The sequence below is a fragment of the Sinocyclocheilus anshuiensis genome, unplaced genomic scaffold, assembly GCF_001515605.1.
Source record: "Sinocyclocheilus anshuiensis isolate Anshui unplaced genomic scaffold, SAMN03320099.WGS_v1.1 scaffold115, whole genome shotgun sequence".
NCBI lineage: Eukaryota > Metazoa > Chordata > Actinopteri > Cypriniformes > Cyprinidae > Sinocyclocheilus > Sinocyclocheilus anshuiensis.
In genome coordinates this window covers 1,856,284-1,873,435 of record NW_015548219.1, presented here as the reverse complement: position 1 = coordinate 1,873,435, position 17,152 = coordinate 1,856,284, and the positions used below count along the sequence as shown (strand labels likewise).

General features: G+C 37.9%; 1 protein-coding gene across 7 annotated transcripts in view; it reads left to right on the top strand.

Moving 5' to 3' along the window:
- Window positions 1–17,152, top strand: part of LOC107654154 (septin-7-like) — a 36,512-nt gene that overhangs the window by 2,671 nt on the left and 16,689 nt on the right. For 3 of the 7 annotated variants that reach the window (XM_016441102.1, XM_016441101.1, XM_016441106.1), the window contains 4 exons: window positions 984–1,083; window positions 10,660–10,766; window positions 15,855–15,955; window positions 16,117–16,251. In XM_016441102.1, coding sequence (XP_016296588.1) covers window positions 984–1,083; window positions 10,660–10,766; window positions 15,855–15,955; window positions 16,117–16,251 — 443 coding nt within the window. Of the gene's footprint in view, window positions 1–394; window positions 598–983; window positions 1,084–10,659; window positions 10,767–15,854; window positions 15,956–16,116; window positions 16,252–17,152 lie in introns of those variants that run through there. The other 4 variants (XM_016441105.1, XM_016441107.1, XM_016441108.1 and 1 more) reach the window with 3 other exon arrangements.

Below are 17,152 nucleotides of genomic sequence, written 5' to 3'. Positions count from 1 at the left end.
TGAGCATTATATAATGAAAAAGGTAATATAAATGTAAAAACAGCGAAAATAATATTATTTATTCCTGAAAAAAAAATTATTAGAGATGTATGTTATCAGCCAATAATTTTTCTAATTTATTGGTATAATAATTTTCTTACTACGAATTCTAACAACATTTTCATTTTTGTGTGAACTATAGGAAATAAACTGTTTCCCAAAGAATCTATTTGGGTTAGTTTTGGTTTAGATTGGTTTAGTATATCTGTGGTTAGGCCCAAAAGAGTTAAGTCGACCTGATAACTGTAGCCCTCCCCATTCAAAATATCTCTCTAAATGATCAGTATGGCCCCTGCTAGTTAGTTTTCCATTGGCCTACCATGCATGGGAAGCTCAGCGGAGCCAAAGTAGAGCGATCAATTGTGTTTGCCTCGCCTAGCGTGTGCTTCAGCGCTGTGCTTCTGAGAGCATGAGATTACAAGAGATGGAAAGCGACGGAGAGAAAGGGTGGAGGAGCTCGAGAAGGACTTACAGCTGGACAAGGCACTGGCTGTGATCTGGAGCGAAATTCACTGTCTCCATGACGACATTGAGTTCATGATGGATTTGATACAAAACGTAAATGAGGATGTGGGCTTCACCTCATCCCATGTGTCCTCCCTTCCCTAGCCTCTTGGTTTCCCAAAGTTTGTGTTTGGGCTAGAAAAGCACTCAACCTCCTTGTTGGCCTGTAGCTGTTTTGGTGTGTTACTTTCATATGTGCTTAACAGATCTTATCCTCAAATTAGCAAAATTCTATGTTATCCTTTGTTGTGGTATCCCTGCATGTGAGATTAGGAGTCGCTAAGTCGTTATCCAGTGTAACTAATGGTAATATTAGCATAGCCTTTAAATCTTTCCTCTGAAGTCTTCTTGAGCCCTGTTTTGAGAGGGATAACAGTAATGGAGGAGCCGTTCTGCTCTATAATAAGTGGAATGTGGAGTAAAGCTGTGCTCTCTTCCAGCAGAGGAATCTGGAGGGTTATGTCGGCTTCGCCAACCTCCCCAACCAGGTGTACAGGAAGTCCGTGAAGAGGGGGTTTGAGTTCACACTCATGGTTGTCGGTAAGTCGCAAAATTCTTTTGCTCACCTGGGACAAATTCAAATGTTTGCAGATTAAAGTTTTTATAAGGTTTTAGACATATAACAAGTAAATATTGTGCTTCCATTTCCAGCTAAATTAAGTTTGGATGTAATTAAGTGTAATTAATTTTGTTCTTAAAAATGAATGTTAATGCTGATTTTTTATTTTTAAACAAAAACTGGATGTAATTGTGCCTTTAGAAAACATTCAGGAAACATTCATATAACGTTAACAGTTGATACACATACGGTTCAATTTGACATTGCAAGTCTTGTGTGAAAGGATGTGAAACTATTTTTTTTTTAATTAATTTAATGCTGAAAATTTATAAATTTTTATATATTTAGTTCTATTTGCATCTATTATTTATGATGTAATCATGGCAACATAGTTAAACTTTTATAATACTAATGACATGAAAAGATTAAAAAAGAAAAGATGAGGTTTTAAGTTCACATTCACATATTGAAATGATGGTGATGTCATAATTAAGTTTTTTATTTATTTATGGTATTCACTGAAAAAAAAGGTAAAATATGATGGTAACAGGGTTGTGCATAACATGGGACACAAAATTTTAAGTTATTTTAATAATACATAGAAAAATAAAATCTTAAAAAAACACAAAGACAAAATGCTGGCTTTTAATTCCATGTATTTTTTAAATCTAAAATTTGCTGATAATATTTAAGCAAGAACAGGCCTAAAACTGCATAAAAATAAGAAGAAAATTAAAATTGTAACAAAAAATACATAGTAATGTTGACATCGGTGATTATTTGAAAAAGTCTCTTTTTACATACATGAGGAACACAAATGACACTTGTTTTGTAAAATGATACACAAAATGAGATTGCTGTGGTTTGTTGTTTGCTTTAAGTAAATAATCTGTCTGTGGCTTTGCATGAAAGTGATTTTTTGCTGATGAACGAATGAGTAAATGCCCACATACAAGAGTAGATAGATGAGAAACGTTTGGATGATCAATACTGTTGTCACCATCACACTCTCTGTGGTTTGGATGCTGTGACTAAAGCTGTATTGGAAATATGAATCTCAGTGACATAACTGCTGCGGAGCGCTTCGCCATAGTAACTGGCTTTGTGTCTGTTAGCACTTGCTTTCCAGCTCTGGTGTGAAATAATCTCTTTATTTTTTCTGTTCCTCTATTCCTCTTCCAAGTTGTTACTCATTCTGTGTCTTTGTCTCTCACTCATTCCCTTCCTCTGTTATATAGGCTAGTTGTCTAGTTTGCGGTTTCCTGTTTGGTAAACCAGCCTTTTGAGATACTTGTACTGGTGCCAGGAGTTAGTCTAGTCTAGCGCACTAGTCTTTGTAGAAAGCGGAAGAACAGAAAGCTGCTTGGTTTGAAAGTAACTTTGCTACTGTAATGACAATGGACCATTTTAACCAGTAAAATTTTGCTGGTTAAAATCTAGTCTTTGTAGAAAGCTGGTTGTGTTGCCTTGAAGATATGTGGCCCTGTTAAGTAAATTTACAGTGATCGCAAGTGTAAATGTGTGGTCACATTAGCAATATTTTAGCAAAATTTTACTGGTTAAAATGGTCCATTGCCATTACAGTAGAAAAGATACTTTCAAACCAAGCAGCTTCCTGTTCTTCAGTGCGGTGAAATTGTGTGACCATCTTGAACATGAACAAAATCTGCATGGGGATCTTTTTTCAAACGCACATGAAATGACTGGAGTTTATCCACAAAATTTTGCTGAGCTCCAGTAAATGTGACCTAAAATATCAAACTTTCATCCCGACTGTTTTGTTGACAATTTAGCCTTTAGCTGGTCTATCTGTTTTTGTTTTGTAATCATTTAAGATTAAAGTTTGAAATTGTATAAAATATACAATAAGTATAAGATATTTGCATACAGAATTGCGATTGGTCTTGAATAGGGATTGGTCTTGCGGTAAAAAATACAGCAAAAACAGTAATATTTTGAAATATTTTTTACAGTTTAAAGTAACTATTTTTAATTTTCATATATTTTATAATTAAACTTATTCTTGTGATGGTAAAGCTGAATTTTCAGCATCATTACGCCAGTCTTCAGTGTCACATGATCCTTCAGAAATCATTATAATATGCTGATTTGCAGCTGAACAACAACAACAAAAAAATATTTTATTGACACCAAACATTTGAACAGTAGTGTATTTATTAGGGCTGGGTAAAAAATATTGATATCTCGATAATAATCGATTCTCATTTTTACAGAACGATATCGATTCTTAAATCCCAAGAATCGATTAGTCTAGCCTGTTTTCAGTTAATGGACGGAACATTGAAGGGCACTTCCCATCCAATATATCGCAATAAGCGTTGTGCTTTGGTACTTTTAATATGAAAGTCTCAGATTTCAAATTCTGTCCAATGTATTGCAGTATTACAATAAATGCCATTTTGGTGCTGTTTAATGTGGAGTGACAGCTCGCTGTAGCGCCTCAGTTCAACAGACGCGAGGCACACTGAACTGATCATCTCCTCCACATTAATACCAGTTTCAGCACAAAATAAACATTACTAAACATCCGAAGGTAAGTTAAAAGAAAGAGTACGACTTTACAATCCGTATCCTGTCTCATGTAATCGCTCAATCAGTGTTTTCTCCCCGCAAAGACGTCAATATAACGTCTTGTAAACAATGTCACGTAACGTCACATTTACCCGATGACCATAAACTCATTAGTCAGCTAGAAAAATAAACTGTAGAGAAGGGCATTTTGCTAAATATATGCACCATATAACATGTTCATGATAAATTTTACTGTTCTTCGATGTTTAATTTATGTTTGAATAAATCCATCATTTTATGACAGCCACCATTATGTTTATATTAAAAAAAAAAAAAAAAACGAATTGAAGTAGAAATATTATGTAATTGTAACTTTGTTTTAAAAACTTCATTAAGTGAAATTAACATCAATTAATTTTAATCTTCAATATTATAATAATGTAGTACCAACTGACTCTCGTATATATCTTACAGCATTAGCATGTACTGTACCTGATATATATCCAAAATCATTTTGAATCGAATCGAATCGCAAGCTTGTGAATGAGAATCGAATCGAATCGTGAAATTTGTGTCAAAACCCAGCCCTAGTATTTATACAATGAATAGCACCACTGATCTTAATAAATGCCAATCTAGTAAGTATCAGTATGTGTCTTTAAGTGTTTCTCTTTTAATAATATTGAAATGCCACATTTTACCTCAGAAACAAGTTTCCCCCTCCACATAAATGCTCTCTAAACAGGATTTTGCATATATGTTTCACAAACTGGGCTGAAAATATGACGTAGTCTAACTATCTAAGTGTAATGGGGGTTTTGTATCTACTTATAACTGTCTTCAGGCACATCCAGTGGCCTTTTAAAGAACAGAACTGAAAACTGCCATCTTGTTCTCTTGCCACTCATCCTGACAGACACCACAGGGCTTTGGCTGAGGACTCCATTTTTCCCTCCAAAATTTCAGGGAGGAAAAAATCTGTTTCCTGTCTTTTCTCTCTCTCTCTCTCTCTCTCTCTCTCTCTCTCTCTCTCTCTCTCTCTCTCTCTCTCTGTCTGTCTCCCTTGTGTTTTTTTTCCACAAGCATTTCCTTTCTTGAGCTTTCCCTCTCAAACCAGCTGGCAAAATGTTTCTTCAGGGAGAAACCATTGGAAAATGTGAAGAGTTTTAGAGGTTAGTTTTTCAAATTGAGTTATCTGAGGCGTGTTTGAGGTGCAAGAACAGGCCACAAAAAGATTCTCAAAGTGAAATAAAACCTTGAAGTTTGTAGTGTTGTTAAAAATATGGTTTAGTCTGTTTTATTAACTGTTATTCAATCTGTGTGGTAGAATTCACACCTGTACAAGCAATGAACAGAAAAAAAATCGTAAAATTTCATGCATGTTTTCGTTAATTGCGCTGTTTGCGTTCCTTCACAGTAACAACTCCGACAGCTGTGTTTGGACAGAACTTGAGATTTTTTTAAGTGATGATTTTTCTAATCGGTAGCTGAAGTCTTAAGACCTGACATGTTATTGAATTCCAAGTCATTCAGAGATATTTTCAACAACACGGCAGCAATTTGTCTGGTGTGGCTGCACTAGTGTAGCTAGTAGCTACTGCTAAGAGCTGTACATTAGCATGCTTTAGGTCCGTTTAAAAGGTCCCTGCCTGAAACACGGACAAACACAGGGAGGAGATTTTAATCCCTGGATTATGAAGCCAAAGCTTCCCTTCTCTGGCCTACCAACAGGTCATCTAACAAGCCGGTCATAGAGCTAAGCCTGTCAGACAGTCTTAGTCCACACATGCTAATGTATCCGCCAGCGCACAAACAAACACTGGCGTATCTCTGGCTTTTCAAATAAACACTCTTTTAAAGTTTCTTTCAAGTTGAAAAGGCTTAAATATTTTAAGTTTATGTATTTTGTGCAGGACTTCTGAGGTTCTCAGCTCTCGATGGCTGAGTGTATTTACTACAAATAATACCACAGTAATTTATTATGTTTTAATTTCTTATTCAAAATACTTTAAAGTTTCATTTGTAAAAGCCACCAAATTCATATCCCATTCTGCTTTTAAAGTGTCTAATTGTTCATTTATTTACTGTCAATTTCAACATATTTATGAAAATGATTCTAAATCATTCCAAAACCAAATGGCAGAATTCATGACAGTTTGCATGATTTATTAAAGAACTTCAATATCTATACACTCAATGGTGAAATGTAGCTTTACAGATCTTCTGTCACATTATGGGAAGTGAAGTGTTTGAATTAACTGCATCATTTTAACCACATATTTCACATAGGTTCCTGGAGAGCTGGTTTGGGACTTCTGAGAAATATCATGTGGACTGTGTATCTTAAGCAGGGTCCATGTGGTTAACATACCGACTTTTAATCGTGTGAAGACTGCTATGAATGAGAACAATAGCTTTTGGAGAACCATTACTCTACCATCTGAAGCATTTCTTAAAGCGGTTTTATATAATATTACAGATTCAGTACAGAAATTGATGCATGTGGCATAAACATAGTCCATAGCTTAGGGCAGAATTATGTGTGTTTAAGAGTCTTGCATTGCCGGTGGGGAACATCTAACTCATTTCCACCATATCTGCATGTGAGTTAATGTAGAGTGTGTATGCTGATCGAGCATGTTCAGTGTGTAACATCACTCGTGTCACCTCATGGATCTTATTTTTTATGTAGGTCAGATTGATTTTCCTATTTGAAGTTACTTGTGTGTGTGTGTGTCCATGGGAGTTTTTTCAAAGCGTTGCTGATTGTTATCTCAGGCTGTTCGGAGATGAACTCTGACCTTTGTTGCCGAACAATGGATCTTATCACTACAGGAGCCCCTCTCCGAAAACTAGTTAAACACACACTTGCTATCACACTTGCATTCTCACGTCCTTTAAAATCAGTAACTGTACTAAATACTTGATCCCAAAGCTCTAGTTTGTTCTGACTTGTTCAAATTAAAATAGTTTTTCCTGCTGTTTATTTGCACCAGCAATTCAACTTTGTTTATGTGTTGGGGTAGTGGGGCCTCTCTTTCGCCCACTGTCCGCTATCTGTTTGTTAAGCAACTGTACGGCAGCAGTGCTTGAGCCCCTTTTATGAGGGGAAAAGAGTGAGTGAGTGAGCGCGCAGAAAAGACAGCAAGAGATGGGATAGCTGGGATTGGATGGAGGGCAGGAGAGTGGAAAAGAGGTGGAGATGGGGAATTGTCAGGATGTCTGAGCCCAGTAATGGGCCCTGGGGTGCTTTCTGGCCCAGAGCGTGATGATGACAGGAAGAGGTAAAAAGATGAAAGTCAAGAAGAATGTGTGGAATATCTTGGAAAGTTTGTCCATTCGTCCCAGTCCTCCCATCCGCCCATCCATTTAGGGTAGTAGCAATTAATAAGGGTAGAGAAGTAATCTCTCAGTCTAAATAGGGAAGTTTGATTAATTGATGATCGATTAATTATCATAATTAACAATCCATGTTAAAACACTTTTCTAAATGATTAAATGGATAGTTTACCCAAAAATTAAAATAATGATTAATTTACGAACACGAAAGATACTTTGAAGAATGTTGGAAACCAAACCACATTAATTAAAAATATATATTATTTTTCAGTTTTCATTTTAAGTTTTAGTCATTTTGTAATGCATTTTTGACATTTTTTTCTATTTCTATTTAACTTAATTTTTGAAAGTTTTTTTTTTTTTAAATAATAATAAAAAAAAAAGTTCTTTTAATTTTTTGTTTTTTAAAAGTATATTTTACTATATATTTATATTTTAATCATTTTACTTTGAAACGGCATGAGAGTGAGTAAATAGTGACAGAATTTAAATTTTAGGGGTGAAGTATAAAGATTTTTTGGGCCATAGATTTTTTTTAAAAGACATTATTTAAAAGACTTACAGACATACTGCATGAAATGCTGGTGACTTTTGAACAGGGCTGTGCAATTAATCGCATGCGATTATCATGCGCATCTCGTCAGTAAAGCCGGTTCTGTGATTAGTAGTAAATCTCCATCACCTGCTTTCAGATGGAGCGGTATTTACTACACAGAGCCGTAGTTCACTGACAAGCTAGGCAATATCGCATTCATAATTGCAGATGAATTGCATTCAATTATGAACGCGATATTGCCTAATTGTCAGTGAACTACGGCTCTGTGTAGTAAATGCCGCTCCATCTGAAAGTGGAGTACTAATCACGGAACCGGCTTTACTGACGAGATGCGCATGACAATCGCATGCGATTAATTGCACAGCCCTACTTTTGAACACCATTTGCCCCCCACTTTTTCAAGCTAAATGCAAACCGTGTTAAACTGGGTCAGGAAGTGATGCTAGCATGCCCCTTTTATTCTGAAATGTCTGTTCCCCTTATAGCCTGTCTGAGTTTAGTTCAGCGTAAAGCCAGTGGAAATAGGGTCTATTTATCTGCACTATGTGGTTGTGCCAGTCTATTAGCACTGCTATAGACTTTTTCCTCTGTTTAATGGTTTTCCAGTGTCTCTGTTTGTCCTAGCTGGTGAAGCACATGTGCTGTATCCCTTTTGACTGGAGTAGAAAAAGAAAGACATTAAAGGGTCCAAAACGAGACCGGGAGGTGAGTTCACTCCATTCATCCGTGGGTCTGATAAAGGTCAGCCAACTGTGAACTAGACCTGGGTCCTTGCTGTGTGACTGAAGCATCTCGTTTTCAGAGATCATGCAGACCGATATTTAATTAAAAGAGGGGATAAGGCTAATTGGGTCTGGTTTTGCCCTGAGGGGGTGAGAGGGAAAGAGAGGGAGAAACAGGGCATTAGAAATATCTGGAGCTGGAGGGTAATCTATTATTCTCAGCCGTTAAAGCAGTGGCATTGGGATTTCATGAATACATCCTGCTGTGCGGTTTCTGTCAAACACAAGCTTTTACTAGCCTAAACTAACCTCTGCAAATGGTTTGAGCAAACAAATTTGCAATGAATTTAGATTTTTGTTTGTTTTCACAAATATTTTAGGTGGTTTTAACCAATCAGTTATGTAATCAAAAGTAAACCGCAACAATAACAACAACAATTATTTATTATATAGCAATTTATTATTATATTTATGAAAATAATTGTTGTGATCTGAATGGTTGCAAAATGTATTTTTGTCTTAGTTTTGGGACTATATCTAACTTTTACCAGTGTAACCCATTGTTTTTATCATTAAATAAAACTATTAAAAAGTAGTTTTTGATAATTGAAATACAGCTGAAAAAATATATAAATATTAGAAAAAAAATCTTAAAATTAGAAATGTTGCCTTAGTAACTAACTGAAATAAGTTGAAGTACTAAAATGAAAGAAATAAATTAAAACTTAATAGAAATATTTAAAAAATGACAAGCACACAACAAAATTATTAAAACTTTAAAACTAAAATTAAAATGAAAACTGAAAATATATAATCTATTTTGTAATATTTATAAATAATATAATAGTAGCCTATATAAATAATACTAAAATAAAGCTAGTGTTTCGGCGCCAACAGCCTAGTGGGCAGTGTGCCGACAGAAAATGCCGTTATGTTACGGGCGTCCCGAGTTCGAATCCCGGCTCGAGGGCCTTTCCCGATCCCACCCCTCTCTCTCTCCCAATTCACTTCCTGTCTGCTCTCCACTGTCATATCATAATAAGGACAAAACACCAAAAAGAAATCTTTAAAAATAACGCTAGTTAAACATGTACATTTTGAATATATGGAACTTGCTGTAACCCTAATTTGTTTGAAATGTATTCAAATGTTATCGCTAGTTAGCATATGTTATATCCTGCATATGTTAGTGGGGGAAAAAAGTGCCGTTTCCCCATGGTCTTGTTGTTGGTACATGGCTTCCATTAAAATGCCATGTATTCAAATGCATTAAAAAGTGTAAGTGCAGACAGACCAAACACTACTCTGTCTCTCTCTATCTGTCTCTCCTCCCCCCTTTCCTTCTCTTCCACTGGTCGCCTCAGTTTCAGGTTGCTGACGTCCTCTCATCTTCCCCCCCAACCACACACACATAGATGCTCTCACAGTCCAGTCCCTCTGTCTTGTTTAGGTAAGTCTTTTTAGCCAGAGGCAAGGAGGCGTAAATTTACTTAGAAGACAGAGGGTGGGTTTGGTGTCTGTGTGTTGTCTCTGGCATAGCACAGAGAATCTTAAGTGTGTACTGTGTATGTGTCCAAATGTTGAACCGTTTTGGCTCCATAGGATACACTGGTAACTGCTCATACTTTGCTTGATGTTATAATCAAGCCTAACAATCCAATCAAATATCAATGAACAAATCAAATTATTTACTACTGAATATTGGTTTCTTCTTACAGTTGGTAAATGTCCACATTGGGCTTGGTGTAGTAAATGAATAAGGCAAGATTGGGAAGCTCAGTAGCAGAGGATTGTCAGTGGGAAGATTGTTTATTGAGAGAAGAAGCTTTCAACACCCCCTCTTGAAGCCTAGGATCAAGCTTGTGTCAAAAATGTGGAGTGAGAATGTGTATTTGAGTGGGTGAAGATGGTGTACATTGGTGGTCTTTTCTGCCAGATGAGCCCAAGCGTTCCCTTCCCCCAATTCAAGAGATGTTTAGAATGACACAGCCTCTTGCTCATCAGTTGTAAAGAGAAATGTGGAGTTGGCTAGAGGGAATGGAGCAAGCAATGTTGTTTTATTACTTTAGAATAAAAGAGCTTTCTCTCTCTCAGTCTTCCTCTTTGTCCACAATGCTTTCCCAATAATACCCATGAATCTGCTGTCATTTGATTACTGTCTTCAAGAAGTTTTGGCTAGGCTCCCACATGTTCCATTAGTTGGCTCAAAAACAACAAACTAATTGTGTGTTTCTGTGTGGGTGGATGGATGTGAGAAAGCTTGTGAGGATCAGTAGAGAATATCATATTCTTCACCTCCTGTTTTTAAGTATGGGTGTCTCTGTCTGTCTCTTGCATTTGGCATTTCATTCTGGCACAAGTTAAGCACAGCAACTTACCATTTTTTGTTTGCCGCTTTTCTGTTCTAGGTGAGTCTGGACTGGGCAAATCCACGCTTATCAATTCCCTCTTTCTGACAGACCTGTACTCCAAAGACTACCCTGGCCCATCTCAAAGGATCAAGAAGACTGTTCAGGTATGTCCTCTTTAGCTGACCTTTGACTCCTGATACTGATCCAGTGGTCTTCCCTTTATCTAACACTATCTCTATGTTAGTTTTCTCTCTCTTTCTTCCCTTACATTTGACCCTTTATCTCTAGCCACCATTATCTTCCACTGCCTTGCAGCCAGATGTGACAGAGAGAAGCAATGAGGGAGGCTTCTAAGGTCTGATTTCTTATTCTTACCTTGGACCAGAAGTTGGCAACCTTTTTTGTCGTGAACAAAGTGCACCATTCGAGATGAACTGTGCTACCCAACTGTGCAACATTTTGTATAACGCAGAATACCAGTTTTTTTTCTTGTATGCCCCCACTGTTGTGCTGCAGGAACCAATTTTTGGTCTGTCTGAGATGATTTTGTTGGCGAAACTGGCCTGCGTGGTGCTATCAGCAAGTTGGGGAAGTAAACCAATCCACTCTGCGTTATCCAGGGGTTACACATACAGTTGGGACCCACTGCTCGTCTCAGTTGAGCAGCATAGTTTTGATACTTTTTAAGTGCTTCTTGTTAGATTAGCTGCATGACTATGAGGAAAGATTGGGCCTTATTGCATTAATCACACTCACACACTCAAGATTGCTTTTTGTCTTGGCAATTTCAAGTCAACCAACATGCAAGTGCATTGAGACCGCTGGAGTGCAGAGCACCATGCAGGCTCAAGCAATCACAAACAGATTCCTGCCTTCTGAAGGTCCCAGGCCAGAGCAAATGCTCCCAGACTTCCCAGAGGAAAGAGACAGCAGAGTTTTGACCTTATATGGATTTGATAAACAAGGCGAGAACAGATGCTGAGGCTGGAACATCAGAAATGGGGGAGGATACACTGAAAAGAGCTTGCGGTATGATGGAGTGACTCAATTGGAGTGTTTTTTGAAGAGGATGGGAGGGGCAATATGAAGGGGTCTAGATTCCTCTGGAGGCAAGTAGGGTTCAGTAGAAGGTCAAGAATTTTCCCACGAAACCCAACACCCGGCAATGACTTTCCCACCACCCTTGAGATGGGATGTGTTCCGAGGCGGCCCGGCCCTTTCTGGGGTTTTATGTGCAGCCACACTCGGTTCTCCGCTATCTTGATGAACAAACTCTGTCTTTGTTGACATCATGAGTAAGTTCACTGTTGAGGTTTGGATCCAAGTTGTTTTGGACCTTGGTCAAGCTTGGATGACATGACATGTCCTTTCTGAGGCAAGTTATTTCACTTAGTGTCCAACTTGAAAAAGCTATCCAATCATGCATGTACATCTCCTGTCTACTTGAATGGGGAAAGATTGAAATTTCAAGAACTTGTCTGCCATACTTTTTTTTCAATAACAGAGGGATGTCCAGTTCTGCTCCTAAAATGCCACTATCCTGCGGAGTTTAGCTCCAATCTTAATTAAAAACACCTGAACTGGCTAATCAAGGTCTTCCGGATTACTAGAAACTTATGGGCAAGTGTGTTAGAGCTAAACTCTGCAGGACGTTGGCCCTCCAGGAGCAGGATTAGACGTCAAATCACCAATAAAATCTGACTGATATCATAACTGGTCCAGCAAATGCATTTGTCTCTTGCAGCCGCCATGTCAAACCCTGTCCCCAATGACGTCCTAAGTCCTTGCAGTCCTCCTCCAAGTCCACACATTAATGATGTAAAGCCACATAGACTGTCGTATACAAGTCAGCTGTGAAGACAGCATCATTGAATGCTCTTGAGCACCCTTCTGAAACCTAAAATGACAAATGGGACACCCTACAGCCTCACAGACTTCACATACACAGGACAGTGAAAAGGGCTTCAAATGTGATTTATTTCTGCTCTTTTTTTTTTTTTAATGAGAAGCCGGTGTTTTCATCATATTGTATCTGTTCACATGGATCAAAGTTTGGGGGTTGCTTGTTTAGGGTTATTTGCTTTTCTCACAGCTGTGCAGAAACCAACCAAATACAACCTCCACATCATCTTACAGTTTGAATCCAGCAACTGTGGCATCTGTCACCCAACATTTAAACAAATCCATTCTCATTTGTTGTGAGGTGATGTAAAACCAAGGGACATTGCTTGTTCTCACTGGAATTCGGTGGAAGATTCATCCGAGGCGGCACCTCTTTGTTTTTACCACAAAACTACTAGAGATTTTTGATTTGATCTTGCCACTTGCCATAGTCTTACCTGGATTTCACAAATGAAATCTGACATTTTAAATTTTCTCCTGTCCGTGCTTTCCTCTTCAGACTAGGGCTGGGTGATATGACGATATTATTGTATATTGACGATGTCTCGTAAGTATCGCGATGTCGATGTCAACAGTCAGGTAACAGACGATTATCGACATTATCGGGAAAAAAAAAGACAAATGATAAACCTAGTAAGTTGCCAAAATATTTTACATAGCCCCCCTAGTTACCATACAGGTCTTTTTGCATGCAAGAATGACATTTTTTTTATAGTAAGATGGTTTGGAATCGAAAAGCTATTCCAGTTTTGGAAATCAGATGCGTAGGGTCAGGAATCAAATTACTTGTTATAAAATAAAATTTCGATTTTGTTTCTTGATTTCTGTACGCGCATTTAATGTGATTTTATAGGATTCAACTGCAAGAAAACAAAATAGAACTCACTTCTGCACTCGCGCGCTGTTTTCTGTGCTGCGCAACAACACAAAAAGCCGCCTCACATAGCCTACGGGAACACTGGACTGAACTCTCTTTCTCGCATTCTTACACATTCGAATGAACAAATACACACATAATTAATAATAAAAGTTAAACAGAAAAAAAGATAAATGTCCAACTTCACCATGATGAACTTAAAATTGGGCTCTATTATTTTTCCACACAAAACGAAATTCATTTGAAACACAAATTTGATAAGAACAGAGTAGACATTATTAGCAACACCAACATAACAGCAAATAACCGGCCCCCGCGATAATCTCTCTGTGCTGGGGTGCGTCGAAAGACGATGTAGGCTATGGAGGATATAGCCAGAGATATTGTCAAAAGCATCAAATATTGGCAATATTAAGAGCATTTGGCATTTCCAATTAGGACTGTTACATTCTTCTTATTATTACGCCTGTTATTATTATTATTATTATAGGTTACATTTATGATTAAATTAATATTACAATATAATAATTAATTTGCCCCCCAATAATTTTATAGCGCATCACCGCATAACTGACGCACTGTGAGCAAAATAAAAGATTAGGCTTTTAGCCTACTCCTCATTGAAAATGTTTTAAAAAAGATCTTTCAAAATTAACAGGCCTATAATTAAAAATATTTACACTGCAGTTATCAATGAAAATTAAGAGCAGCTTTATTTCACGCACCAACTTTGAACAACTTTCAAAAGCAACTTGTTTAATGCTAAATGCATTTCTTCTCATTTTTTTTTCATTATGTTTGGGCCACAAACAGTTAAATATCGTTATCAGCATGAAGTAGATTCGTCTCTCGTCGTCTCCTGAGAGAATATGCGCCATTAATGCAGCGTCAGATGCCAAAAGCTCCGTCAGGTTTCACTTGCACTTTCTGAGATTAAGACGTTCACCTGCATAAGTTTGCACGTTGCTTGTGTGATATCCATTGGCCTCACCTACATGGTTTAAAACATAAATAGTTACAATATTGCGATGTATCCCAACCCCGACATGTGGTTCGCGGGGAGACCCGCGGATTTGCGTTACGCCTGAACATGGTGTGTGTTTATGGTGCATGTCGTCAGTGTTGTCTCGGCGGGGGCGGGGGCGGGGGCGTGGCCTGGTGGAGGTGGGACTTGGCTAGATGATATTATCGGATATCGCAATATTTTTTAAGGCGATTATCGATAAGATATTTTTTACATATCGCCCAGCCCTACTTCAGACCCCATTTAACCTTATCTGGCGTTTTCCCTGGTGGCAGGATGCTTTCTGCCATACAGTTCGTCTTGAGCTGTTCCACCATGAATGCCCGTGGTATAAATTTGTCAGCCTGGCCAAAGGCCATGTTGTGATGTGTGGCTGTCTAGTCCTCTGTGGTCACTTCAGGCAGGACATAGAGTCAGCGGCGAGAGTATTTATATTCCAAAACAATCTGCAGTGTTTGTCATAGCAGCCACACAAGGGCCGCTCTGTTTGCGTCGAATAAAAGTCTTGACATTTTTGTGGCTTTAGGTTTCTACATTTTCATTTATTTCTTTTTCTGTCTTGTTGCAAACTGAAGTGGCCTGATGTGCCTCATAAACATCCTAGCATAAGCGAGAATGGAAGAGCCTTATTAAGGTTCACTCCACTTCCATTCCCCTCATTTTCGCTTTCTCTCACTTTCTTCTCCTCAAGTCTCACCATTTTCTCCCTCCCACTCTCTCCTCTTTTTGAAGAACTAAGAAAGGTTGTGGTTGTTGTTTTTGTTAGTGAGAAAGTATATGTGTGAATGAGAGTGCAGTTTTAGAAAAAGGGGGTCAGCCAAAAATAACCAGGCCTGTGAGAATAAGCTGGTTTTTAATGAAAGCAGCTGAAATAACTTCAGGAGATGATGAAGCTGAATCACATTGGAGATGATTATTTCAGTGTCTCACCTTGGTGTCTGATACTGGCCTAACCTAGAATGCAACTAATGTAGAAGATGATGCAGAAACTCTCACGAGACCACATCTGTTGCTAGCAAGGGGAAGGATGATGATTTATAAATTGACGTCATTTTAAAAACATGAACATGTTTGTATGTAGCAGCAGTGAATTTAAAGTTGCACCTTTGTTTTAATACAATAAACTAGTCAATCTCACTATTTGTTGAACCAACTAGCCGACCATGTTACCTTGTAAATGCTTATTTGTTATTAGCATCTTTTGTATGACATACAGCTATAACATTCATCAATGTTTATGTTCTAGGGTCATCTGTGACCTTTTGGTTTGACACAGGTGCAAAATTTGGTGCAAAAAGTATTAACCAATCTTTCCACTCACATGTTTGTGGTTTGAGTTAGTTAGCATTGATGTTGTGCCAGTGACATGAATCTGGAACAAACAGGCAAGGTTGCTGTCCCAGGCTAATTCACATAACCTGTGGTGACAACTTGTGGTCCTGCTTTCAGGTGGAACAGTCCAAAGTGCTGATAAAGGAGGGGGGCGTCCAGCTCACGCTGACCATCGTCGACACACCAGGCTTTGGAGATGCGGTGGACAACAGCAACTGGTGAGTTTAAGAATTTTGGGGGCATTTCAGATTCTTGGATAAAGTCAAAAGATAAGATTATGTTGGGTGTTATATTGGTTTTAAATCTGTTGTGATGCAATGACTTATCAATCTTTGCATCTGACTTTGCCTTTCATCAATCCTTCTCTTCTTTCTTTCAGCTGGCAACCCGTCATCAACTACATCGACAGTAAGTTTGAAGACTTCCTCAATGCTGAATCCCGGGTAAACAGGAGGCTGATGCCTGACAACAGGGTGCACTGCTGCTTGTACTTCATCGCCCCCTCTGGTCACGGGTGGGTACTGCACCCTGTACAAACGAGGCCTGGCATGAATCAACCAGCTTAAAATAGAAGCACCACACACACATGTCCTGATTTACACATTTAGCACTTTGCTCAGGAGTGGGATGATGTTGGAATTTTGTACATGAATACCGTACGACTGTGGTACAATGAAGACATCAGACCATCAGACTGTGCATTGATTGAAATGCATTAACGGGTGAAATGGAGAGACAGAGGACATATGAGCACAGATGGAGATGCATACTACCCACACCCAGATCCAAAAGCCTTACATAATGCCTACTAAACTGGGCTTGACGTATGATAGGCATTGACTCGTTTATTTTTGGAAATGATTAGCTTATTTGGCTCATTTTTGCTGAAAATTATGATTTTTTTTTTATATCAGAAATGAGATTTGTATTTAAATTTATTGCAGGTGGGAAATTTATTGCAGGATTATTCTTTTTCTTTCTTTTTTATTGTAGTGGGTGTTTTTTTTATTTATCTTTTCAATGCAGTTATCTGTTGTTTTGTGATTTTAAAGGAATAGTTAAAACCTAAAAATGAAAATTTTGTCATTATTTACTCACCCTTATGTCGTTCCAAACCTTTCTTATGTTGAATGTAAAAGAAGATATTTTGAAGAATGCTGGTAATCACTTAAACATTTAATGGTCCCCATTGACTTCCATAGTATTTTGGAAGTCAGTGGGGAGCAGCAAATGGTAACAGCAGTTTTTATATTGCTTAATTGTACAGCAATATTAGTATAATTATAGTTTGTACAGTTAATTAATCATATTAATTTAGACATCATAATCCAAAACATGTAGAGTTAAACGTGCCTGTGTATGGCGTTTACAGAAATGTGTTTTTGGGTGTAGTTCTGTGCATACCTGTAGTGCTC